This window comes from Helicoverpa zea, chromosome 8 (assembly GCF_022581195.2).
Source record: "Helicoverpa zea isolate HzStark_Cry1AcR chromosome 8, ilHelZeax1.1, whole genome shotgun sequence".
Lineage (NCBI taxonomy): Eukaryota > Metazoa > Arthropoda > Insecta > Lepidoptera > Noctuidae > Helicoverpa > Helicoverpa zea.
In genome coordinates this window covers 4183466-4211256 of record NC_061459.1, presented here as the reverse complement: position 1 = coordinate 4211256, position 27791 = coordinate 4183466, and the positions used below count along the sequence as shown (strand labels likewise).

The following is a 27791-nucleotide window of genomic DNA, read 5'->3' as shown; positions in this document are numbered from 1 at the left end:
CTTTCTCTAGTCTCCATCATCAGGTCAGCTCCAAACCTTCACTGTTGCATAGGTCTTGTCAATACAAATAATTTAAGCCCAAACACGAGGTAGTTTACATATTCAGTTGTCGAGTTTCCTGGACCCTCTCTGGTCTCCATCATCAGGTCAGCTCCAAATCTTCACAGTTGAATAGTGCTTTTAGGCGTACACCTGAGTGTCAAGTTTTTACCCTATGTATGCCTACAACTTTCGAAGGTTGCCCTTGATTTCTCAGGGTTTCCATCATCAGATCCTGACCTGATGACTATGGGACCAACTGGCAGCTTTTCCGAGTCGAACAAAAAAAGAATCACGTAAATCGGTCTATAAACCTCGGAGTAATCGATGTGTATGTGTAACCTCCTCCTTTTTGGGAAGTCGGTTAAAAATGGAATAATTTTATCAAATTAGTGTATTGTCATCGGTCCTCAATAAATCTACAAAGTTTGAACGAAATCTGGCCGTTTAAAGTGGGTCAAAATCGCGCCCAAAGAAGTCGGTTACAAACATACAAACATACAGGTGAAGCTAATAAAAAGCGTGTAAAAAAATAATAATTGGGTGTGGTTTAGAAACAGTAATGGAGCACAAATCCAAAAAAAAAATTCTGTCTGTATGTCTGTATGTCTGTTTGTTTGTACACGCTAATCTTCCGAACTACTGAACGGATTTCAATGATTTTTTCTTTGTTGTATTAGTATTAAGCCTGGTCAACATATAGGCTATAATTTATCTTCGAAACTTGAAGACCTGATGCAGAACTCCAACAGACCAATAAAACTATAAGAGATACAAATATGGTGCCGTGGCAAAAATTGTTTCATTTGATGAGCATTTTCAGCTGAGATAATAAATTTTAAGATCTGGAACACCTGATGTGGAACCCCAAGAGCCCAACTTCTCTGTACCATATACAGGTATGACGTTTTAGCAAAAGTTGTTCAATTTGATAAGCACTTTCTATTGACTTATACAAATTGAAGATCTAAAACATCTGATGTGGAACTCCAGGGGCCCAGCCAGACTATAGCATATAGAGGTATGACGTTTTAGCAAAAGTTGTTCAATCTGATAAGCACTTTCTGTTGACTTATAAAAATTGACAAACAAATAATAACGAAGATACAACAACGCTTGATTTTCGTGTTAAGTCACTGCTTAGTACAAATTTTACATACCTAGACGTGGCGTCACGAGCCCCCACTCTCAGGCCCGCCGCTAGCTGTTTGTTCGCCCGCGTGCAAAACTGATTATGCCGCCCTACGACTACATACGTTTAGTCAAAAAATATATAAGGGGGGGGGGGGTGGATCCAGGGGGTCCGGACCCCCGCCCTTTCCATCTTACTTGTCCAACAGAAAAAAATATGTACATGCACCGCTCTGATTGCAGAAAACCCACCTTTGGATAAATAACTATTGCAATACATAACATAAGTCAAAGTCAAAGTCAAAGTCAAAATCATTTATTAAAATAGGCTAATACGATTAGCACTTTTTAACGTCAAAATTTTACAAGAATGACAGCACCCCCAAAACGCCCCCCTTTCACCACTTCCTAGTGTTATGGCTGGAAAGAAGAAGCGGTGAAGAACAAACTTCCCAGCAACACAGCTGTCTATTACAATTTAATTATTATTAATTTATTTTACAGTTATACAATTCAATTTTATTTATTATTAATTTAAAACACCGAATAATACAAAATAAAATAAAGCACTTTTGTTCCACTTCAGAGCTGCCATCTGCGTTTATCTGTGAAATAATCATTAACATTATAATATGCCTTTTTAACAAGAATTTCTTTAATTTTATTTTTAAAAGAACTGTCCGTTAATTCCAACAGATGAACCGGAATTCTGTTATAAATGCGTACACAAAGCCCCACAAATGAACCGTGTACCTTATGTAAACGATAATTAGGTGCGGTTAACTTGTGTTTATTTCTAGTATTAAAATGATGTACGTCGCTGTTTTTACTATATGAATCTAGGTTTTGCCTTACGTATATTATATTGGCATAAATGTATTGAGACGCCACAGTCAGAATACCAATATCCTTAAACCTTTCCCTAAGGGAGACTCTAGCACCAAGTTTGTATATAGCACGGACAGCGCGCTTCTGTAGTACGAAAACATTCTCGATATCGGCAGCATTGCCCCACATAAGAATTCCGTAGGACATGATGCAGTGAAAATAGCTAAAGTACACTAAACGCGCCGTGGCTACATCGGTGAGAGCTCTTACTTTCCTGACAGCGTACGCAGCAGAGCTTAATTTACCCGTGATGCCAGTTATATGCTCACCCCATTGAATTTTGGAGTCTACTGTTATCCCTAGAAAAGTCGTAGCATGTACCGTTTCAAGTTCCTCATTGTTCAAAATTACACCGGGACCGAGATTTTTTACATTGGGCAAAGCAAATTTAATACATTTTGTTTTCTTCGTATTCAAAACTAAATTATTGGCTGTAAACCATTGCGTTACTAGTGAAAGACAAGAATTCACGTCATCAAAATCTACTCTATTCCTATCAACTTTAAAAATTAGAGACGTGTCATCAGCAAACAATACTACATCACACAATGATTTTAAATAATATGGCAAGTCATTAATGTATACAAGAAACAAAAATGGACCTAAAATCGACCCTTGCGGTACGCCCAAACGAACGGGTAGATTGGAAGATTTGACACCATTAACGTCAACACATTGCATTCTACCGCTTAAATATGAGCTAATAACACTAAGTGCGCTGTCTCTAATACCATAGTACTTTAGCTTCTGGGTAAGCGTTTCATGTTGGACGCAGTCGAACGCCTTGGAAAGATCACAGAACACCCCGATAGCATTCTGTGACTTCTCCCACGCACTGAATATATGTTTCAGTAGAGCAACTCCGGCATCCGTTGTGGAGCGACCCTTTGTAAAACCGTATTGTTCCGCATGTAAAATATTGTATGAATTAAAATGCCGAAGGAGTTGATTTAAAATTAGCTTTTCAAAAATTTTGCTCAACGCGGGCAGAATTGAGATCGGTCTAAAGTTACCTAGATCGTTCTTGCTCCCGGATTTAAAGAGAGGTATAACTTTACTGTATTTCATAAGTTCAGGAAAGGTACCTGAGTCAATGCACTCATTAAATATACGAGCTAAATAGGGCGCAATATCGTCAATAATACAGTTTAAGACTTTAACAGAGATACCCCATAAATCACCTGTCTTTTTTGAATTTAATGACTTGAAGGTTCTTACTATGTCATAAGGTGAAATATAACTAAAGGTAAATGTGGCTTCACATTGACTAACACTACTACGTAAAAGTTTTTCGGCGTTGGTGGCAGAGGAGTCTAAGCCGCTAGTGGTCTTGATTGGAATATTAGAGAAGAATGTGTTAAATTCGCGAGCTACATCAGAATCTTTCTCATAAACTTGATTCTCATTAATGATTTTATACTGATTATCACGCTGTTTGATTTTCCCGGTCTCGCTATTTATAATATTCCACGTCGCTTTTATTATACTCTTACTATTCTTAATTTTATTACTGAAATACATTGATTTTGCCGCATGACAAACTTTTTTAAACAATTTAGAATAATTCCTAACAAATCTAATAAAATTTTCATCAAAATTATAATTTTTCATTTCATACAACTCATACAGCTTAGCTCTACTCTTGTAAATGCCGGGGGTAGCCCACTCATTGAAGTTAGCCGTTTCTTTTAGTACGAGCGTTTTGGTTTTAAAACTAGAATTAAATTCGTATTTTATTATATCAAATAGTGCTCCGTACATTAAATGGGGATTGTTTTTATTTAATATTTCACTGTCTAGTTTCGCGTTAATATTATTTTTAAAACTATTAAAACGACTGGTTGTTAAGGGCCGACATGTTATTTCCCGCTTGATTTTATTCTACATACATTACACATAACTTTTTATTTACTTGAAATGTTCAGAGTAACCTAAGCAGTCCTGGGTTAGCCCATAAGCAAACTAAGCAATTAATCAGGGCATTATTAGCAAGCAATTGCTTAGGGCTTAGGGCATCAATGCAGTGCAATCATTATCCAATTGAAAGATTGTGATTAACTTAAACTAACGCACTTAAATAAAATGTTTAAAGTCAGCAAAATATGTTATTTGGTGGGTTTCCCGTTGAAAAGTCAACTTATAAGATACATTCCATATGTAAGGAAGCGCGAGCGGAGCGAGCGCGAAAATTTTTAGTCTAAGGACACAAAACAAATAAAAACCACTGTAAATTAACAAAGCAAAGGCAAAAAGTAAGATATGCACAGAAGTGAAGTGCAAAAGCCGCGAGCGAAGCGAGCGCGATTTTTTCCTTAGTTTTCATGAAGTAAACATATCATAAAAAGCCATAAGGGACGTGCGCGAAAAATGTCTTTTCGGAATTAAATGCCTCTACAATTAAACAAAGATAAAACGCGAAATCTGACATGGAGCCGCGAGCGCAGCGAGCGCGAATTTTTTTGGGGATGCAAAGGGTGAAACAGTCAAAATTAATAAGAGACGACCAAAGCTAGGGCGGCTTTTTCTGAAATTTTATTGGTTTAATTTTGCCGCCCCCTAAATAGCATTTGCTCCACGCTACGCTACTGGTTGATCTTAAATAGTTTTTAAGAATCTTTAATTTTGAAAATGTCCTTTCAACAGATGTACCTAACTGAAACCGGCAGTGTAAGTTCTTAGCGCTATTGCTGTGTTCGGAAATATTGAAATCAAATCATTAGTAAAAAGATATTGTATTTTTTAAATATTACGTGATAACTCGCTAGATTTGCCGCCCCCTAGGACGTGCCGCCCGCGTGCTGTGCACGCGCTGCACGCCCGCTTACGGCGGGCCTGCCCACTCTCTAACTTTGTTGCGTTATATCTCATTATTATTTTGTATGTCTCTTCCAGACCTCGGGACTACAGAGTTCCGAATTTTTGGGAGGCAAACGTGGGGCCGAAGCCAACACGCTGAAGTCCTTTTGAGACAACTTTAATGAAATGGTGACACAAAACCGACGATTATCCCTTTATACACTATAGAAATGAATCCAAGGACAATCCCCGGTGGACGTCGTTAAAAAAAAGGCAATCCCCGGTTCTGTGCTAAACTATTGCTAACTATGGAGGAAAACTACTTGGGCTATTGTGATGGGATGTTAGTGGATGACAATGTATTAGGTACATGTAAAAACGGCAGGTGGAGACCCCGTAGTCGCTGGCATAAGGGACAGGATCCGCGTACTTAGTCGCGGGCAGAAGCTAGTAGATAATATGAGACAACATCTACATACCTGTCATAATCAAAAACTTGCAACAGCAAGGTCTTATCAGACAACTCGTCGTGTGATACAGGGAACTTGAAGTGCTGGTCGAAGAATGGGTTGGCTTCGTTCCGATGCACCGGGGTCTGACGGACCCGTGTGTCCACTTCAGGCAGTAGGGTGACCCGCACATAGGGATCGTTGAAACCCCCAGCTTCGTAGCCCGCTAAATCGTGCGCTGAAATTAAAAGAAAACAAGTTGGTAGATAATGTTTAATATTAAATACTAAATACACATCGTTGTATCTCGAAAAGTCTTCGTAGCAAATTCTGATAGCACTGAAGCTTGAGCTTAAAATTGCCATTGGTAAAATGAAGTGTTGGACCCAACTAGATAATAGTGGGTCATAGGAAAGGTATATTGATTGGCCCTAGAAATTATTATAATCCCGGAGCTGATACAGGGAAGCGTCAATACCTACCTTCAATAAGATGAACTTCCAAATCCGACCGATCGAAATCATACTTCAAGCGCAGATGGATCCTGCCGAGCGAGGGCCCTGCTCCTTCCAGCTCTATCACTAGGGGAGCCTCTCGCTTCGTGTACAGGTCTGGTTGGAGAGCCCCTAGAGAGCTGATGGCTGCACTGGCACCAGGGCTTAGGGGACCGACGCCACTGCTGCTTTCCACTAACGAGTTGCTGCGGTCTATCCGTCTGAAATAAAGAATAACATGATAAATGGTAGATTTAATTAGGAACATAACACGGTTAGATGCGCAAAGTCCGATTATATATTTGCGCAAATCGTAATAGGTATTCTTATAACTTTGAACGGTAGACAATGAAGACTTCTATCCATTTCAATAGTTCTCATTTACCAATAAATAGGCAAGAAGTCCGTTGTAAAGAAATTATCTAAATACTTAATTAAGTGCAGGTATGTCGAATAGAAGGATGGTCACATAGCTGCTATAGAAGGTATGCGTAACAAACACGTAGGGTACGAAGCTATGCAGGAGAATGCATTAGGTTTAGACGCTTAATACCCTGCCGCCAACACAGCGGTTTTCAGCCAAAGCTGGCCAGTACGTCAGCTAATTTCACAGAGTAATTACTGCGGCACTGGCTTACTATGAAATAATAATCTGTGTCTGGATTTTGCGCATCAGAACTGTGATGTTTGAGTTGCTGCTATTTTGATTATGAGGTTTGCTTTGAAGGAGGACTTGCATACTGCTGGTAGCAAGTTAGGGTAGGCAGAGAATTTATCGGATAATCTGCTTGTGTGAAAGTGCTTATTGAAGTTTGAAAGCACTTACCTACTCGTATGAAGGTAATACCTACCTACAGAGCCAAAGCCTTTTATATTTTTCACCTAATGTGAAAAAAGCTGCTTCAAAAAGCGATGGTATAATCTTTTTTCCATACATTGACGAGTCGAGGTCTTTTGAATCTGCAAAGTGGATTAACTAGGTCACACGCTGGAAATGCAATTATTTTGAATGAAATTCTGGTAATCGCATTCGACCGATATCATTCCGCGTAATCCTGCCTAATTGCTATAGATCAATGACCGTGTCATCTGATTAATCAGTTTTGATGAGGTTGTATAATCCCATAATAAAGTAGATAATAGCTGCTTCCCGCGGTTTCACCCGCGACCAGTGGAAAATACTTCCTTTACCCGGATGAAATATTATTGCCTGTTACCCGGGACTGGTGGAGGTAGACCTCTCAAAAATTAAAGAATTTTTCAAAATCGGTAGAAACTAAAAACTTCCTTTTATAATATTGACACAGAAGTATAGATGAAGTTGAAACTGAAACTGAGTAGGTAGGTCTTAACGTGGTTTTAAAATAGACAGCATTTTTTGAGGAACCATTACAAACTTTATTTACCGTTTACCAAACATACTTAAAACAATAATTAAATAAGGTAGGTACCGAGTTATTGCAGAGCAAAATACGAGCGGTTTATACTAATTCATTGAAGGACTCAAATGAGGCGAGAACAATACCAAATTCACCGGTGTTTACTGATCAAACGACGTGGTAACATGAGCCCAACTATGTTCAGTTGAATAGTCATCGCTCATCACGCTCAATCAAATCCTCTATGTTCCTTTGTTCATTTTGAAGATGTTTCTATGATTGCGTCTTTATTACGTGGGTATCTACTTGTGTATGTAGGTATATAGGTTCTATGTTTTGCTGAATACGTCTAGAAATACCAAATGCCTAGTACCTTCCAGGTACTAAGCATTTTCCGGCGGTTTCACCGGCATCCCGTGGAAACTACTTACTTCCCGTACCCGGATGAACTATACCTACGTCACAGGGGCTTAGAGTAAAACTGCCCAACAGTAAAATAAGTTTTCAAATCGATAAAAATTAGGTAAATAAAAAAAGCATATAATTTAAAAAAAAATACATCAAAAATTAAAATAAAACCAGGAAGATTAGAAAGCGTTAACAGGAAGTCAAGGTTTTCACTTTTCAGGGATAATAAGTTACTTATTAGGTACCTACTCATCTTATTCGATAAAGCTCGGATTTCGGGCAATCATTGTCGTCTTATTGATCAGTCAATGTCAATTTAATTGTCCTTTCTTCGAAATTGGGTCAAACAATTTGCGTTTCACTGTCTTTATGTGTTTTCGTTGATTTTATGGAACATGAATAACAATGGTGCCTAATAGAACGGATTGCTTGTTTGTTTTTGGTCTTCGTGATGCAAACATTTTGTCGATATTTGTATATTATGCTACTAACTACGATTGTCGATTAGATGAATGTGTTACAAACACGGTAGGCACCTGTGTATTCATGTAGGTAACTCTTTTATGTAGAAATATTTTTAAGGATTGACAAAACAAAATAAAATGTGCTCATTCAAATACCATCACCAAAGCAATTCCAATAAAAAACGTAATCAGAATAACTCGACAAAATACCAATCAATTAATTTAGTTTCAACGAGATTTTTTTGTACAAAAAAATGTTGTTATCAAAATGCCATATTTTTAATTAACAGCTGACTCATTCATAACTTCGCGCCGAACATTTTTGTTGAACATTTTCCGAGGTTGAGTCGAGGAATTTTCACTAATTAACTTTTACAAAATTCCTATTATTATGTCACAATATCTATGAGGTGGGGGTTGATTTTGGCGGGCCGTCCAATCAAGGCGGGTTGAGTGAATAGCGCACTCGGAGGGTATCTAAAATTGAGTTTATCACAATTTATGTCGGACGGGACGAGCCTCATTGATTCATCGTTACGTGACATTTTGTAAGTGTGCATCCTAAATAGGTATTATGTGAATATTTAGTAATGAACCTACTTAGTTAGTCAATGGTTCTTAATCACCTATTTTTGTCATAAGGATACCTATTCAAATTAAACTCGTAGGTATGTAATCACTCACATTTCGCTGTTTTATTTAAATATCTTATGTCTCTCCCGTGTGTAATATAAAGCATCATGCCATAAACCATCCAAATTAAAAGCCTCAAAATTAATGTGCGTAGGAAGAACTGAATGCACATCAGAAAAATACCACTAGGTAAAGAGCAAGGCTCGTATAGTATAGTTTCGTATAAGTGGTGCTTGCCCTTCTTGAATTGGTGTAATAAGAAGGCCAAGGACGCTGTTGTGAAGATTTTATAAATAAACAATAATTAGCAAGTGACCTGTACTGAACATGGAATTTCTCGATTCTAGATTGCAACCTACAGCAATTATATCGGGTAATTACAAACTGGTAAGCTACGGAACACTGGACAACAGTTGACAATAAACCTACCTATTTACTTCTAATATCCTAGGAGAATATTTAAAAAAAAACTTGTTCGCAAGCTAATAAAAAGACGATAACATAATATACAAAGTGTCGTTGAACATCTGGGGCATTTATCGTTAATCACGAGGGACGGACCGCGCGAAGACAGATGTGCCCGCTACTTTATGAAATTGGACCTAAAACAAACCTACCTACTCTCTAGGTAAGGCTGCCCGCACACGTCCGATAATAGGTGACCGATTTTTTGTAAGGGAAAAAATAGAACACCCTTATAGCAATCAATAAGTAGTGCAATCCTACATTAAGTCGGCAGAAAATCCCAGTCAGAGCGTAGTACAAAAAGTTGGTCCGATTATCTGTCCTCTAAATTAGGCTTACGACAATTATATAATACAAGTATGATCTGAAGTAGGTAAATATCGATTACGGATCAAGATCTGCAACTCCATTTCATGGAAAATTGCGCACACATAAGAGGTCCCTTATTGCATCGTTTTGAAGACTAGTCAAAAGTGGACAGTTCACCTAAGCTTTACATGAAAATTAGCCGGCAGCCACAAGCAATTGCAATATTTTCTGATTAACAAACAAACACCTAAGAAAATCTCTACTGAAAATCCGTTGGAAAATATCATAACCCAGATCCTAGTATTTACTATTGAATTTATCTAACAAGTTTTCGCTACGATATCCCGTCCCCCGGTACACTAACGCAATTAATAGAGTTGCATCCAATCCCTGGTTCATAACTCGATAAATAAATCTAACGTTTTCTTGCTAACGTCGTCAGCTCGTATACCTATCTTCTTATTTATCTTGTGCCGTTCTGCAGTTACCGATAAACGTAAGCCTTGAATGGTATCTCCGGAAATTGTCGACCACAGGAATAGACGGCTCTTTGACGAACTTAAATAAACACGACAGGATTTCAAAGAGAATTTTGGCTTGTATTGGACGACATAGGATATGTACATCTGTAGGTACACTGCCAGGAAACTTAAGACGTCACAGATTTTTCACATCAATCGTATACTTATATCGTTACTTCCAGCAGTGGACTGCGATAGGCTGATGATGAATGATGAATGATGTATACTTATTTTGTTAATCTTACCAACAAAAAAATATAACCATTAATTCATCAAAACCAAATTAGCGTTAATTTCAGATGCTTTATTTGTGCCACATGCATATTTTTGATTTGATTTTTAACCTATATAGTCAATTGTACACATAATTTAGCATTCTTCTCAAGCGGTTTATCACTAAGTTCGTGGGCGTCTACCCGTGAAGCCTCAAAGGGGAAATAGGAAATAGTTTCTCCTTACACGGCAATTTTCAAGAATCTACATCGTAGGTAGAAATGCGTTTGGGGCGGGATAAAACGTTTTACATACATTAAAGTCTTTGTTGAACTAAATTTGTAATTTTGCTGTTAGACTATACAAAATTAAGGCTTTGATTTTTATTCTACATGATTCTGTCTGTTTTATTTATAGGACTGCTGTGATTATACTCGATACGATCATCAAGTAAGTTCGACCTTTCGCTACTAATGACGAGAACCGGCTTGACCTATATGGGAACTCACGTGGCAATCTTTTATTCATAAAATCGCCTATAACTTCTGCAGCATTAAAAACTTCGTCATATCGTACATATGTTGGATATATTTGAAACTTCTTTTGCACGTGAATGTTTCTCTTATAGGTACCTACAAGCCGAAAGGAATTGCTTAATCTCTTATGTGCATATTGTAAGTTAGTGACAGATAAAGTTCACCTCGGCTGGTTTATTGGCAAAAAACGTACGCAAAGAATTACCCTCGGATATCAGGAACTACTGGACAGATTGAAAAAGATTCGCAGAGATGTTCCAACAGGATGTGGGTAAAACCGCTGACGGAAGCTAGTAAGCAATATACCTATGTAACGGACAACTGCTACAACAAATTATAAGTAACTTACAACAAAAACAAAACGGCCCCACTCAAAATAATTACAAGCTAGGAAAGCCGGCCAATTTGAAAGGTCATTTCAGACCCTATCGTGAACTGTAACTGGTGAAACGAAGTGGCGAAGCTTTTAGTCTCAGGGGCAAAGGTTAAGGGTGAAGGCTTGAGGGCTTTGCTACAGCACACGCTCAAGCGTGATACTTTGCTAAATAATTGATGAACGAAGCGATAACGTGATGTAATGGAGTCTGTTCGCATATGTTATGCTGGATTTTGCACTCGCGGTAGGTAAGGGTGTTTTTAACAAGCGTTTTGTACCTATTTGTTTTTGCTTGCGGGTGGCATGATAATCAGGTAGAGGCTGAATGTTTGTCGAAAATATAATTATCATTTTTTTTATTCATTTTCATAAATGTTTGAATACCAATCAATGATGTCATAGACCAGTTTCTAAAGGCTTAATACGTCATGAAACAGTACCTACGACCAGAAATAAACAAACAGACTTCGTAAGGCAAAGGCCAAGTAGTTTGAATAGTTAATAGGGTTCAAACTAAATCAATAATGAACTGATTAAGTATGCAGTGAGATGTCAAAGTCCTGATAACGAGATCTTGGCTTTGGTTAGCTGAAATTAGGATTAGGTATCCTAAAGTTGAACTTTATAATTTTGTGCATTAAAGGTCGAACGTTGAACTGGATGGTTTTGCTATAAAAAAAGATACAATGGAGAAACTTTCATGTTTGTTAAAATAAAATTATTGCAGAGTTCAGTTTTTGCAAGTAGGTAGCATGCAGGATTTATTGGATGCTTATTCTGTCAGTTTTCGCTTAAGTTCCAATTTTAAAACATTGATATTGTGGGTACTTTTAATAATGACAAAAATAGAGAGAGGGAGAGGAAGAGGAACAGCAAAAAACAGATGCAAAGATTGTCTGAAAGATAATATGAATAAGAAGGCAATGAATGCCAGTATGGCGAGTATCAGAGAGGAAACTATGCGCCGACCAAAGTCATAATCTAGTCAATACGTACCTTGGTGGCATCAAAAGCGGCGACAGACATCTTGGAGGCGCGTGCCTTGGACTTGAAGGCGTCGGAGTATCAGCCAATGACGCCAGAGAACCGTGGGCGAGCGGTGCCGCGCGGACGTCGAGTGAAGCCGCGCGGAGGGGCGACGGTGAGCGCGGAACACCACTAGCTCCGGCTTCTAGGGTTCGTCCATCAGGAGCAAATGTGCGTATAGCTGGTGAGGATCCCCGGTGGCTCTGTGGAGGAATTTATTTATTAGGGAATGTTCGTTTAGAAATAATGCACTAAATGCTATGATCCCGCGGTTTAGTCTGTGAGGTAGGTAGTCAGTAATTCTACAGAGGGTTTCATTTAATAAACCAGTTCGTGCGGTCATTTCGAGTGCCAGTGATTCATTTTTAGGACAATACGATTACGTATCAATTTGTATCTTATATAAATATTTACGTTTTGTTGTTGATTTCTTCAGTTCACCTTTTTATCCTTTTAGAATAACTTGTGTAAATAAATATTTTAATAATATTTTCTTCTTTTATCTGGGTCGACGGACGATGGCTCTGAACGATAGGTATTCATCCCATTGATATTTCTTTGAAATAAGTTATGTATTTTCTTTGCATTATTATTACTGATAGTTTTTACCGAACAGATGAGAATGCAGTTTAAGCGCGATAATGTACACGTACATCACAAACTTTTCATTTACAAGTTTTTTTTTTGCACCTATACATGCAAACAATTTTCACCTCCTACACTTAGTTTATATAACCATATAGACTCCCTAGCTACGTCTCTATTGTTCATGCGTTTTCACTTTTCGTAAAAGTTTATCTTTTCACCATAGTTCTTTCTGGCCGTACATTTTTTTCTTTAAAAACTTTTCAATGAATGTTGGCGAACGAAATTCAAACTTGGAACTCGGTTTTGTTTTAAAAATTCATTAGTGAGTTTTCAGTGTTGTAGAAAAAGAAGTTCGTGCTACGAGTTCTTAGAGCTTCGCATGGTCAATGTTTTTTTTGCTTCAGAGCAAGTTCGGATACCGCTCTTAAAAAGGTTGCACACTCATTTATTTGATATGGCTGAAAATGTAAATTTATATAATAGGCATGATGACAAATTTTTAAATTCCTTTGTATGATGTAGGTATACGTCTATTTTATATGAAAAATTATTAATTTTAAGAAAATGCGAAGTTTTTTTTATCAAATAATTGCATTTTTCTGTGTCCACTTTGAATCCGGCGCGAAAACGCTTGTCAGTGTCATGTCGTCACTTGTGACGTCACGACTGAAATTACAAGACGCAAGTAAACAACGCTCGTGCAATAATTAAGTTTTTTGTGTTACTAAATATGAATTCGAAAGGGCATAGGTGTTGTGGGGTCCCTCAGTGTAAGAACACATCCAAAACAACTCATGAAAAGTTATTTGTGTACGTTCCTCACAATAAAAAAATACGAAACAAGTGGCTTAAACTTGCAAGGCGAGATTCAAAAGCAATATTGCCCAGGGTACAACTTTATTTTTGTGAAGATCACTTTGATGTAAGTTATTACATGGTTCTCTAGATTCTAGCATAGTTTATAATGTAAATAACTATTTCGAGGTTAGGTTTCATCTCTCATTGTTTTTTAATTAAACTAGTATACTTACATGGAAGTTTTAACATTTCTAAATTCAGCTGAACAAAAATCTTTATTTGATGCCAAAAACTTTCCCAGCATTATGATATCAATTCTAAGCAAATTAGCGCTGTTTGCCTTGATAAATCCGGGCTCCATAACTCGTGTTATAAACAATTAATTAATTAAAAACAAAGATCGCAGTGGAAGTTCACAATAACGAAATGTGACGTTCGCGCGCTTTCGCGCGAGTTGTTTTGAGAGATGACGTCACGAGCTCTGATTGGTGTTCAAGATATCATGGCGGATTGCCTTATTTCGTAATTTTATTTTATAAAAATACATATTAATCACATTATTAATAAAGAAAACAATGCGCGTTTTATATTCCAAGCTTCAAGTTTAATTTAATAAATATATTATTTTAATGATTTTTGATTACTGTCATCATGCCTATTCAGGTAAATAAGGAAGTGCATAGGGCAGCCAGCACGGGAGTACAAAGCGGGAGTACATTCGTCAGCACCAGTAGCTAAGCACTTACATATTCGCTTTTATCGTAAAATTTCACAGAATATAACAGCAAAGTTAATGTGAAATGCGTCCAAGTTGGAGAGGCAATGAGCCTCATAACGTGCCCGTCACTTCATTATTCATATATTTTTAACGCCCAGCTCGGAGCACGTCGCACTCACCTACCTACCCTTGAAACCTATTCAAATTTCAGTCGGAATTGTACGAAATTATGATATTTTTCTTTGTCTGAAGTACCGCTTTCTTTTATGATTTATTTGATGCTTTCAACTCCAGTTTTGAGTTTGAATTTAGTGGGATAGTAATGTGACGGTCCTTTCTCAGGTGGTTATCATTTCTTCCTTTTTAAACGAAAAAAAATAATGATTTTTATTCTTTTTTTATGTAGTAAGAGGTTAGATTTAATAGAGCGCAACACATTTTGTAATTCTTTATTTGAAACCCTGTACTACTCGTGCCGCATCGCTGACTATGGCGTAGATAGGTGTAAAGGTAATTGAAATGATTTCAAGGCACTCGGGCTCCGATTTAATATGCGTCCATCTTCATTGAAGAAGAAAGAGAATTATTTAGTATAACCATTTAACCTAGGTACTAAAAAAAGAACATGTCTAACCAGCTTTACTAATACATGATCGTATAAAAGTACTGCCTTCACTTAGATTTTATTATAATGCCCCGAGGTGCTCTGTGGGATAAAATGCCGCGTTTGTGCTAATGGAAACTGTTACTTAAAGCCGAAGATATATTTGTATGAAGCCTTAGACCAGTAAACCAACCGGAACTGCTTTGAGCCCAAAACTCTGTCTGAACAACGTTTGCCAGATATGGCAAAAATAGTGATAGCTGATTCCATACGGAAGTATAAAAGTGGAGTTTATAAGGGGAGTACATAAGGAAGTTTATAGATAAGAGAAGATAAGGGATTACATTATAGGACTACATAAGGCAGTTCATAAGGGGATTACATAAGGGGAGCACAAAAGAAAGTATACATATATGGAAGTACATAAGTGGAGTACAAAAGGAAGTACATAAGGGAAGTACATAATACAGTATATAAGGGGAGTATAAGTTTAAGAGATTACATTATAGGAGTACATAAGGAAGTTCATAGGGGGATTACATAAGGTGAGTATATAAGGCAGTACATAAGGGGAGTATATTATAATTTTGATAAAACTTACCGTTTTCGAAAAAAATAACCAAAAAACCTAAATTTTGACTTCTGACCTCGAATAACTTTTAACGCACACATGGGATCGATGGGGACTTTTCATAATTTTATTTGTAATGGTAATCCCAAGCTCTCCATCAAAATTTGGCTTTCCGGGAATTTTTGTTATTTCAAATGTCTATTTTCACCGGACTACTAATCAACATTTTCGATTACAACATTCCGCAGATACGCATAAAATTTATGCACATAGTATCTGTGTACAAAAGAACGGTATTGGCGTTTCCAGTTTGTTGAATGATCCAAGTGTGAAGCAGTTTATTGCGAACTTGCAGCTTGAGAAATTGAATGGGGAAGGGGTGAATCAGAATTTACGTTGTGGCTTGAATAAAGGATTTAAAGTTAGCTAGTAAAGTATTGCTTGCAGCTTATTAAGTAAGTATCTTATGTTATGATCTTATTCTGTTATTTTTACTTTATCGGAATTCTATAATACTCTAGTTTTGACAAAAAATTGTATCAAAACTACATAATATTCAACTTTTTTTCTGAGACTTTTTCGACGCAGAGAGTCTCATCGCAAATGAGACTCTCTGCGTCGAAAATTGGTAAAAATAACCTACCAGATTAACGAAGGTGTGATTAAATCTGACATAATAGAGACTTAAAAGGTGTTTTTAAGGCTCCTGCTTGTAAAGGAAAGACCAAAAAAACATCGTCATCCTCGGTAAGTCCGTACAGGTATCGCGTGCAAGTCCTGATTGCTTTTTTAATACGAACTTACAATTTTATCTGTGGTTACAATCACTCGCTTGCTATTGCCGTTGCTAAATTAGGCACTCGTAAAACAAAATTGAAAGCTTGCTATTTCGAAATAATCACGTTTAACAAAGAGGTATTAACATTTCTGTTTTAAAAAAATACAAAAAAAAACAGCTTTAAAAATAAACTAAAACCCGCCAAGTGCGAGTCGAAATCGCGCACGAAGTGTTCCGTACAATTATTTAGAAAATGAGCAAAAAAATTACGTTTGTTGTATGGGAGCCCCCCAAAATATTTATTGTATTCTAGTTTTCAGTATTTATTGTTAAAGCGGCAACAGAAATACATCATCTGTGAAAATTTCAACTCTCTAACTATCACGGTTCATGAGATACAGCTTGGTGACAGACGGACGGGCGGACGTTACGGACGGACAGAGGAGCGAAAACAATTGGGTCCCGTTTTACCCTTTGAGTACGGAACCCTAAAAACACGCTTTTTTAACTCATATTTTTTCAGTTTAATATGTTTGTCCCGATTTTTCATTCGCATTTTGATCCCATGCCATAACATATTTTATGTACGTTCGCAGGTTAAGCTATGACAGCATGACAAACGGATCAACAGTTACGGCTGTTTACATTTACGTATGATAAAGTACTTTTATGATAACCATGAATCAAACGAGAAGGATATACCAAAACATTTAAATCTACATATATTTTTGAAACATGAAAAACATTTTCTTTACAATTAAAATTGAAAAACATTGACATTGGTATGAAAAACATAGCTTATTTTACAGCAATCGGGTAGCCAAGGCAACAGACAAAAGTTTTGTACAGTTTTGTAAAATTCTTTCTTTAAGTTTTGAATTTGAATCGAGAAAAAGCAAGGCTTGATATTTGTCAAGTCTGGGTGTCAGTATGCGAGTCGAACACTGAAAATTCGAGGAAAATGCATTTTAGCGTCGAAGATAGTAGGTACCTGCGACTTGAAATATATTTTATTGAATTTTCTTAGAAAAGTATTTGACATGAGCGTTATTTATTGTTTAGGTTCAAACAGTCAACATAGTATTTTTGATCGAAAGCAATAGTTAGTCCATTAGTCACTTTAAAAAGAATAAATAGATTTATACATTTATTTATAGTTATAAGTAAACAATTGATATCTCAATTGAACACATAACATAGGTGCCATATATCCCCATATATTCCAAACTAGCATATCCCGCGAACTTCGTATCGTTCAAACCTTCCCTGGACCTCTACAAACATTTTAAAACCAAAATCAGCTCAATCGGCCCACCCGTTCTCGAGTTTTAATCAGGCTAACGAACAACAATTCATTTTTATTTATATAGATTATACCAAGCTGTTCACGCTTCGCGATACATTGCTTCACGTCAATAGCCGTGACAGGTGACACGCTAGAGACTGGCGTTAGTATAGCAGTAATGTTTAGGTTAGTAGTAGTTAGTAGCTTTGTATGCAGCGTGATGGGCGATATTGAACATACCTATTAGTTATTTGTTCATAGATCTGTTGGTAAAGGTGGTTGAAGGTGAAAAAGTTTGCGTAGTTTATGCAATATGTTTCGATTTAAAGTATGAAACATAGTTAAGTATTGAGCAGGACCCTATGGCTTTGTCGTAAACATTTAAGGTAGGTATCTGAAATATATACGACGAAAACATTGTTTTATTGTTGAAAAGCTACACTCTTCCTGAGTAGGGCTGCCATCCGTCCGGGTTTCCCCGGATTTGTCCTCGTTTGGAGGCCGTCCGGGGGCCGTCCGGGCGGGGTTTCAAGAAGTGTCCGGGGAAAACCCGGACACTTTTCATGTAAGGAAGCACCTCATTGAATTTAAGTGAATGTTAATAGTTAATGGATTACAAATTAGGTATTACTTTGCTTAAAAAAATCGTACTTGTTCGGGGAAAAAATGCGATTTACGCCAAATGTCCGGGTTTTTTTAATGTTTGTCCGGGTTTGACGAAATTTGAGATGGCAGCCCTATTCCTGAGTAACATAGCCTATATTTTATCCGAGTACGGGCAAGTAGTTTCCACGGGACGCGGGTGAAACCGCGGGAAAACGGCTAGTGATACAAAAACGGTTAAAGTATAAACATACGACGCCATCCATGTAACTACACTATTCATAAAATAAACATACAATGTATACCAAGTTTATAGTCGACTATAAAGCAATGTCGTCACTGTGGTTAACACGTCCAACTGTAGGACAGGTGACGCGGCTGATAGCTCGCCAGAGATATTACTATGTAGTTTCATATCATCAATAGTACTGTCCTGAATTTCAAGGAAATTCATTCATGTCCCAAGCCTTTTTTCCATCTATGTTGGTGTCGGCTTCCAGTCTAACCAGATGCAGTTGAGTACCAGTGTTTTATAAGGAGCGACTGCCTATCTGATTTCCTCAACCAAGTTACCCGGGCAACTCAATACCCCTTGGTTAGGCTGGTGTCAGACTTACTGGCTTCTTACCCGTAACGACTGCCAAGGATGTTCAATGACAGCCGAGACCTACAGTTTAACGTACCACCCGAAACATAGTCATTGATAAAAATGAAATCCATAATGAAACATAGTGAGTACTTGTAGTTAAAATAACATACAACATTATGCATGTGACTACATTATCCATACATACAAAGTTTACAGTCGACTATAAAGCAATGTCGTCACTGTGGTTAACACGTCCAACTGTAGGACAGGTGACGCGGCTGATAGCTCGCCAGTTTCATAATACAATGTAGTTACTATGTTCTAAACAACTGAAATTGCACATTTTGTACACCTATTCAAAGAGAAGTGTCGAAATATTTCATTAATGCAGTCGTATTAAAACTTCTCACTTATTTTTATTTTTTGTGTACAAAGAGGAAAAAGTTTTGTGTAGAATTCATACTATTTCAATCGTTTCACTAATTACTTTTCCGCATAAAAAATTATATGAACATTATTTTCCAAAACAAAAAAATACACGTATATGTAGTTCAGATCCGTTTTACGTTAATTTGATTTCGCAAAACCACATTCAGGACACAAGATTTTACAAATTAATATTCCAACTAACTATTGACAAACGGTTAGGTACACTTTCAGACCTCACCGCTCTGAGTTTGTCGAAATTCATTCCAAGCGTTCCGACAAACTACCGAGTGGATGTTTTTAAAACTACTTGGAATTTTTTCAAACAAAATTCAATATGTTGCCATGTTTTTACATGACAAGTTCATGCTCATTATTTTGATGTCAGAGAGTAAATGCCGATATGTCTCCTAATTAGATTAGCTTCAGTTGCATCAATTAAGGTTGATGGCTCATCCATTAAGTGTTCTTAATTAGCTACAAGATACCTACTGTGATTAGGATGTAGGCCTGAACGTTGAAGAGTCAGCCTCTGGACAGTAAATTATGTATCTACAGCAATGATGTACAATTTATCTTTTACCTATTACTTATTATCAAATTAATTTTGATGTCATTTAACCACTGGAAAAGCAGTTCATCTAAAATAAGGAAAAAGAAATCATTGCAATTAATATATTTGAATTAAAAAACGAATAACGAGACCATCCCCAAGGATTAAGTAAAAAAAAATATCCCGTGAACAACCCACCTGGATTACGCGTAGAACGCCATTATCCTTTTAAACTTTTATACAAAAAAGTAATGCCTGTTTAACTGATTCAACTTTTTGCCCTGGTTTTAGGGAGAGAAGGGGAGAAATTAATTAAAAAAGAGGTTTATTATAAATCAAGGATTTGCTGAAAGCTTTAGATCTAGTCATCAATTCCGTATCTACGTCAAATGCGTACTAAATTGAATTCCAATAAGATTAATGTGACACGCTGCATTTCGATGATAGATGATGTGTGCTCTATTTTAATGCACTGTTTACTAAACGAGATCACAGGTATTCATAATGGAATATTGAATAGGTTTATCTTTTGATGGGTTCAGAAAAATATAAAATTCATATAAACTAGAATGGAATTTTCTAACCGTGTTTACGATAGGTATTTATATACGATAGGTTTATAGGTATTTGAAAATAAAGTGAATGAAGTGGAAGGCGCAAAGCACATTTTATACAAAGAGCAAAGTTAAAATGAGTATCCACTTGATACTCTGGGGAGTCTCGATATTGTTATCGATAAGTTGAAACTGCTATAATATGCAGCCGGTCACTTGTTGCTTGCCTTTGCCTCGGTTCACAATGACAAGAATGACAGCTGTCATTATGACAGTTTAATATGACGTCAACTAGTGTGAGGCAGGCGAACTTTTCCATCAAATTACGCAACATATTTTATGGGTTGGTTATGGACCATTTTTTTTTTTAAATGGGTACATTTTTTTAGTATTCATACATATTTATTTTGTTAAACAGACGAGTTCAAGTCGAAGAAGAATAAATCGATTTATTTTTGTTTGAATATGAATTACCTGCTTTGACTTTGCAAAAACTGGAGCAAAGCAGTATTTTCATAACCTCTATAAAAACAAGACCACTGACGGACGGTTTGAATGTTCCACAGAATAACTAAAGCGTAACAACATTCGGTATAGTTTTCACAGCGCCCCAGGGGCTTATGATTAATTCCGAATGTGTTGTAGTTGGCCTACTGAAATATGCATAAACTGTGGCATATTTGAGTGCCCCGAATTAGCGTAGGGATACTGTATGAATTACGAAGTTACAATTATTAATTGGTAACAGTCACCAATACGAGCAAGCGTGATGTTTCATTTATCTATACTAATATTATAAAGCTGAAGAGTTTGTTTGTTTGTTTGAACGCGCTAATCTCAGGAACTACTGGTCCGATTTGAAAATTTCTTTCAGTGTTAGATAGCCCATTTATCGAGGAAGGCTATAGGCTACTTTTTATCCCGGTACGGGAAGTAGTTCCCACGGGATGCGGGTGAAACCGCTGGCAGAAGCTAGTTTTTTTCTATATGAGAAGATGCCTTTGCCCTGCTACTGCATTGGGTCTGTAAAAAGGGTTGATGATGATTGAATCCGAATTATTATTGCTCCTAAACTGGTCAAATCTGGATTTAGGTGCTATTTAGGTTGAGCATGATGTAGTGCTATTTGACAATAACAATATTGTATACAGCAAGTAAGATGTCCTACATCGAGCATTGTGCTCTGACAGGTCTAATTGATTGATTGAGACATGCATCAATAACAAGTACCTGTTACCGGTAGTTTCAAGTCGTTAGTTATAGTTTATCAATACGTACTATACTAGTTAAACAGTGTATTACAATACGTATTGTTGAACTAGGCGCAGCCCTCGATTCCACACGCGTACCTCAACCCTCTTCATTATCACCATCTACTACTAGAACACATGAAAAGCTTTGCAGTCGTTTTTAATCTCATCGCGAACACAAATGGGCACACGACTTTATTATTTATTATGATGCAGAAGGGTTTCGCCTTTGTCTCTATGAACTACTTCGCACGCCCGGATAAAATCTTGACTTCCTAGCCCCATCACAGTCGAATTTTGAATGGGAAGTTAAAGAGAATAAATGTAAATAAAAACTTCTGAAAATGCCCTGACATTGGCGTATCCAAACAAAAAATCTGATCTTCAGCTTCATAATATGGGGTTTAATTATTGAAAAGGTCAGGCTATAGAACATATGGACCAGAAAAACCTTCACTGTAACATTAATCCAAAGGTTCACGGACATAAACTATGTATTCACGGCAATATCATTTATTAGTGCCATCTACATACGCTTAGCGAGCAAACCGCAGCGTAAATTGGAACGGCCTTTTGCTCTGATTATCTATGCAATATATCGCAGCTTCGTGAACTACACAACACATGTTTCTGTGTGTTTCAATGTTTGCTGTGACTAACGAACAGGATACGTGTTGGTGATTATGTGTATACAAGTTGTTAAATTCATCTCCGAAATGCAAGTGTCTCGTATTTCGTGATAAGTATTTGTTGCAACTGTTGATCAATATTGCTGTTGCGCAATGACAATGTTGCATTGAACGAGAATATTGTCAACTGCCATTAGCGTCAAAGTTGCATCAACATGTTTATAAACCAAAGTTGACCAAAGCTTTAGATTGGAGCGAACTAAAATAAAACACTATGGATTTCAGAGGTGTTTGACTTTCACATAGTTTTCACAAATAATTTAAAAAGCGTCCTAAAAGCCACAAGTGGATAACAATATTTTGCTGAAATTTCAATCTATGCAATTATAATCCGTCACGGGTTTAGCTCTTAGGCCCAGGTTCACCTATATTACCTACTAGCTTTTGCCCGCAACTTTGTTCGCGTGGAATAGTGACTACCAGCAGATTTTTGATTTGACCAATAGATGGCGCTATATGTCCGGAATAATTTTATTTTTATTTTTTTTGTAATAAAAACTATCCTATGTCCTTTCTCAAGTTTCAAACTATGTACCAAATTTCACACAAATCGGTTCAGTAGCTTAGGCGTGAAGAAAAGACAGACAGACAGACAGAAAGACAGACAGACAGACAGACAGAGTTACTTTCGCATTTATAATATTAGTTTGGATATCTACATATCTACATAAAGGTAGGTACGTAAGTCTATCATTTACGGTCAATGCGTGCTAGGCTTAGTCAAAATGCATCGAAGCTTCTGTCTAAATTGGTTCCGCCAGTAGTTCCACCCTCCCAGCCAGAGGAAACTACTTCTCGCAACCAGATAAAAAGAAGCCTTATAGGCTTCCTCGATAAAGAAGGGGTATCTAAAGAAAGGTTTTTTAAACTGACACTGCAACTACCGGAAACACTGGTACATAGCTGCATTCGGTTAGACTGGAAGCGGACCCCAACATAGTTAGGAAAAAGGCTCGGAAGATTAGTACGTTTAACAAACGAATTCTTCAGCTTTATCTTAATAATTTATCTACTCAATAAGTATAGTCATATGTAATAAAAATTATCCGGGGCTGGGTACTTGAATATGAATCAAAATATATCAACTTACGGTGGCTCTTGAAGTCCCGCTGTCCAAGCTGCTTTGCGAGGATATCGAAGGTGTCCTGGCCAGCCGAGCGTGAGGCAACGAGCTGGCCGCCCGCCCTTCAGCAGATAATGGCTGTACCCGGCATTGCTCCTTAGGTATCAGCATCTCCTGTCGACAATAATCATACCTATAAACACTGCTATAAGGTCGATATTCACGTAGCTCAGAACTAGTCTAGACGTATGTATATCTTCCAATTCATAAAGCCCGATTAGTTAGGTTGAATGAAAAATAAACATCGTTATTATGTGGAAAAACAGAAATATAAGAAGCTTAGATGATATAATATTCTTGCTTCTCTTATAAGCTAGTGTAAAATGTATAAAAACTCCGACCTCCGGTGGAAAATTCTCGGGTTTCTCCAGCATTTTCTTATACGCAATATCGCACTTTATAACTGTACTGAACGAGCATTTTTATGTTTAGTAGGCTTTATATTATATTTTGATACTCATTTCTCCCATGAGGTACGATCGCATATACTAGCTTACCCCGCGGTTTCACTCGCGGTAAGAGGAAACTACTTTCCGCACCCGAATGAAAAGCCTATGTCTGTGTGTGTTTTTAAGGTTCCACACTATTTGTGTACGGAAACCTCTGACAGACTGAGTTACTTGAGTATGCAGTCATCATTGACCTAAAGCGCTTTCTGTTGCACACATAAACAGGAAAAAACTGTCAACACAATACAAAATAAGTACACTCAACATTCAAATAATTTGTTGAAATTCGCTTGAAACAATAAAATATAATTTCAACAGCATTTACTCCGGTCGGCCATCAATCAACCGGTGACAAGCTGATTGATTCAATATTTATCTTCTTACTCATAAATTGATATTTTTACGGTACAATATAAAAATCTGATGAGTTGAATTTGTAGCTTCTTTAGCGTTATCAGTTTTAAGACGGTATTTAAATTGTACATCAATTTAATTAACTTATCTATAATATAAAAATGAATCGCAAAATGTGTTGGTAAGCGCATAACTCAACAACGCCTGGACCAATTTGGCTAATTCTTTTTTTGTTGTGTTTGTTATTGTCAGGAGAAGGTTCTTATGAAAAAAATTGGGTAAAGTAGAGAAGTCAGTTGACGGGAGCGGAGCCGCGGGCAAAAGCTAGTATTATAATACTAGCTTCTGCCCGCGACTTCGTACGCGGATCCTGTCCCTTATGCCAGCGATTATGGGGTCAGCAAAATCAAAGATCTGAATAGTCGCAATAGACGTGACCATAGGGATAAAAGTAGTGATTCTAATTAGTCCGCATTTAAGTTGTGTGTGGCAAAAATATTACACGTATTATAACGTAAAAAAACATTAAATAGATGACAAAGTCGTGGTGACCTAGTGGAATTCGTGGTGGTTTAGTGGGTAGAGAACCAATCTCTCAAGTATGAGCGTGCGTCTTTGATTCCAGGTCTGGCAAGTGCCTGCCAATGCAACTTTTCTAAGTTCGTATGTACTTTCTACGTATATTTTGGATACCAATGACCGTTATTTGGAGGGGATGTTAAACTGTAGGTTCCGACTGTCATTGAACATTCTTGGCAGTCGTTATGGGTAGTCAGAAGCCAGTAAGTCTTACCAAGGGGTGTTGGGTTGAGCGGGTAACCGGGTTGTGGAGGTCAGATAGGCAGTCGCTCCTTGTAAAACACTGGTACTCAGTTGCATCGTGACTGGAAGTCGATCCTAACATAATTGGGACAAAGGCTCTTGAGATAATAACGACAATAATAATGAGATATAGGCACCGCAGGACATCTGAGGCTGATGACGGGGAGTAGCGACCCCGCGGGGCTATATATACTGAGTTCTCCAGGGAGTGTATACTGTCCCCCATCTCCGGCCGGTCGGAGTGAACCATGACGGGGGAAGGTCTCACGCCTCTGGCTTGACTTGGCCGTCCAGAGTGGAGTCGCTAGAGCAGGATTAGTAGCCCTGCTCGGAGGGTAGGTGCCTCATGGTAAGCACAGGGAGCGCGTAATCTGCGTTTAAAGTCCGCCGAGGTATCCTCACCCTTCAGCCGCTCATGTCCCTGTTGCCCTCTTGTTGCTATTCAGTGACAGGTTCCCGGGGGCCCAGTAAGTGAGGTGGCGAGTCTCCACCTGCCGTTTTTACATGTACCTAATACATTGTCAACCACTAACATCCCATCACAATAGCCCAAGTAGTTTTCCTCCATAGTTAGCAATAGTTTAGCACAGAACCGGGGATTGTCTTTTTTTTAACGACGTCCACCGGGGATTGTCCTTGGGTTCATTTCTATAGTGTATAAAGGGATAATCGTCGGTTTTGTGTCACCATTTCATTAAAGTTGTCTCAAAAGGGCTTCAGCGTGTTGGCTTCGGCCCTACGTTTGCCTCCCAAAAATTCGGAACTCTGTAGTCCCGAGGTCTGGAAGAGACATACAAAATAATAATGAGATATAACGCAACAAAGTAAGAGAGTGGGGGCTCGTGACGCCACGTCTAGGTATGTAAAATTTGTACTAAGCAGTGACTTAACACGAAATTCAAGCATTGTTGTATCTTCGTTATTATTTGTTTGTGAGAGAGAGAAAAGAAAAATGCATGTCCATTATTTATGGGTTATCTAAAAGACGGACTAATTACTTTTTTTGATTCACCATACCTATTTCATAACATTCATTTATATACATTTCAAGTGTAGTATTGCTCTTGAAGTTCCACATCAGGTGTTCCAGATCTTCGATGTTTATACGTCAATAGAGAGTGCTTATCAGATTGAACCACTTTTGCTAAAACGTCATATCTTCATATGCTTCATATAGGTAGTCTAGCAGGGCTCCTGGAGTTCCACATCAGGTGTTTTACATCTTCAATTTTTATAAGTCAACAGAGAGTGCTTATCAGATTGAACAACTTTTGCTAAAACGTTATACCTCTATATGCTATAGTCTAGCTGGGCCCCTGGAGTTCCACATCAGGTGTTTTAGATCTTCAATTTGTATAAGTCAATAGAAAGTGCTTATCAAATTGAACAACTTTTGCTTAAACGGCATACCTGTATATGGTACAGAGAAGCTGGGCTCTTGGGGTTTCACATCAGGTGTTCCAGATCTTAAAATTTATTATCTCAGCTGAAAATGCTCATCAAATGAAACAATTTTTGCCACGGCACCATATTTGTATCTTTTGTAGTTTTATTGGTCTGTTGGAGTTCTGCATCAGGTCTTCAAGTTTCGAAGATAAATTATAGCCTATATGTTGACCAGGCCTAATACAGATACAACAAAGAAAAAAATATTGAAATCCGTTCAGTAGTTCGGAAGATTAGCGTGTACAAACAAACAGACATACAGACAGAATTTTTTTTTTTGGATTTGTGCTCCATTACTATTTCTAAACCCCACCCAATTATTATTTTTTCAATATATATGTTATGGACCATGTGATTAATTCGGGCATTATTAATAATGCCCGAGCATTATGAATAATGTCTAGCTTTATCGGGCCAAGTGATTAATAACTATCTTAACTTCATTATTTATCACATTGCACGGGCATTATTATATTGCTACATGACAGTTGGGCAATTTGATAATAAAGCAAAAAATTGAAGTTAGTGACGAAAACGTATCCCACGTAACAGTTGCCCGGGTAACTGGGTTGAGGAGGTCAGATAGGGCAGTCGCTCCTTGTAAAGCACTGGTACTCAGCTACATCCGGTTAGACTGGAAGCCGACCCCAACATAGTTTGGGAAAAAGGCTCGGAGGATGATGTGACGAAAACGTATCGCTGCAAAACCGACTCCACGTAGTCTTGTCTGTCCTACCCCTAGAGTGCAATTCAAAACCGCGTAAGTGTGGAGGGGCGAGGCGGCCTGCGAGCTGAGGCGCAGGTAGTTTTAACGCTCGCCGACGCGGCTGAGGCTGGCCGGCTGAGCCGGCCAGCAAGCCGAAGCTGCGGCGGTGAGCGTGAAAACCATCTGCGACGATAAGCTCGCATGGGACCGCCGGAGCCCCGCAGCACCGGAGCCGTGACAGAAGCCATGCTTGCTGCATGTTGCTTGCTTACATTTTAAACGTACTGAGTTAAAAAATTAGAAGCTAAATAAATAAATTTTATGATGTCATTTAATAGTATTTTAGAAGTTTACTGTTAGAACGCATGCTACAAATTTAGATGCTAAAAAATAACCATCATGCGGAGTTCTATTTAGAGCGGTTTACTTAGAAGATAACGAGTGGCTGAGATAGTATTATTTAGATGCTCGTTAATTGTGGCTGACTTAGTAATTTAGAAGGCAACATACATTATTCGGGGCGAATAATTATATTAAAAAGGAGCCTGTTTAATAAGCACCCTTTAAATATGACTTTCCTTAACTTTTAAATGCAAAAACTAGTGGATTTTTAAGGCAGAAGTCCTTCATAATTAATCCAAATCATGAGGCTGATTATTTAAGTGGTTTAATATTTAGTTTATTTTAAATTAAATGGCAATAACAATAAAAAAATGAATATAAATATGTTATTACTTTGCTTGTATTACTTTGCCCAA

At 37.6% G+C, this 27791-nt stretch overlaps 1 protein-coding gene across 1 annotated transcript in view; it reads right to left on the bottom strand.

Moving 5' to 3' along the window:
• LOC124632215 (synaptotagmin-5-like) overlaps nucleotides 1–27791 on the bottom strand; it is a 66214-nt gene that overhangs the window by 3489 nt on the left and 34934 nt on the right. The window contains exons 3-6 of the mRNA XM_047166956.1: nucleotides 23224–23370; nucleotides 12098–12330; nucleotides 5786–6018; nucleotides 5334–5541 (exon numbers count right to left, since the gene is read on the bottom strand). Coding sequence (XP_047022912.1) covers nucleotides 5334–5541; nucleotides 5786–6018; nucleotides 12098–12330; nucleotides 23224–23370 — 821 coding nt within the window. The remainder of the gene's footprint in view (nucleotides 1–5333; nucleotides 5542–5785; nucleotides 6019–12097; nucleotides 12331–23223; nucleotides 23371–27791) is intronic.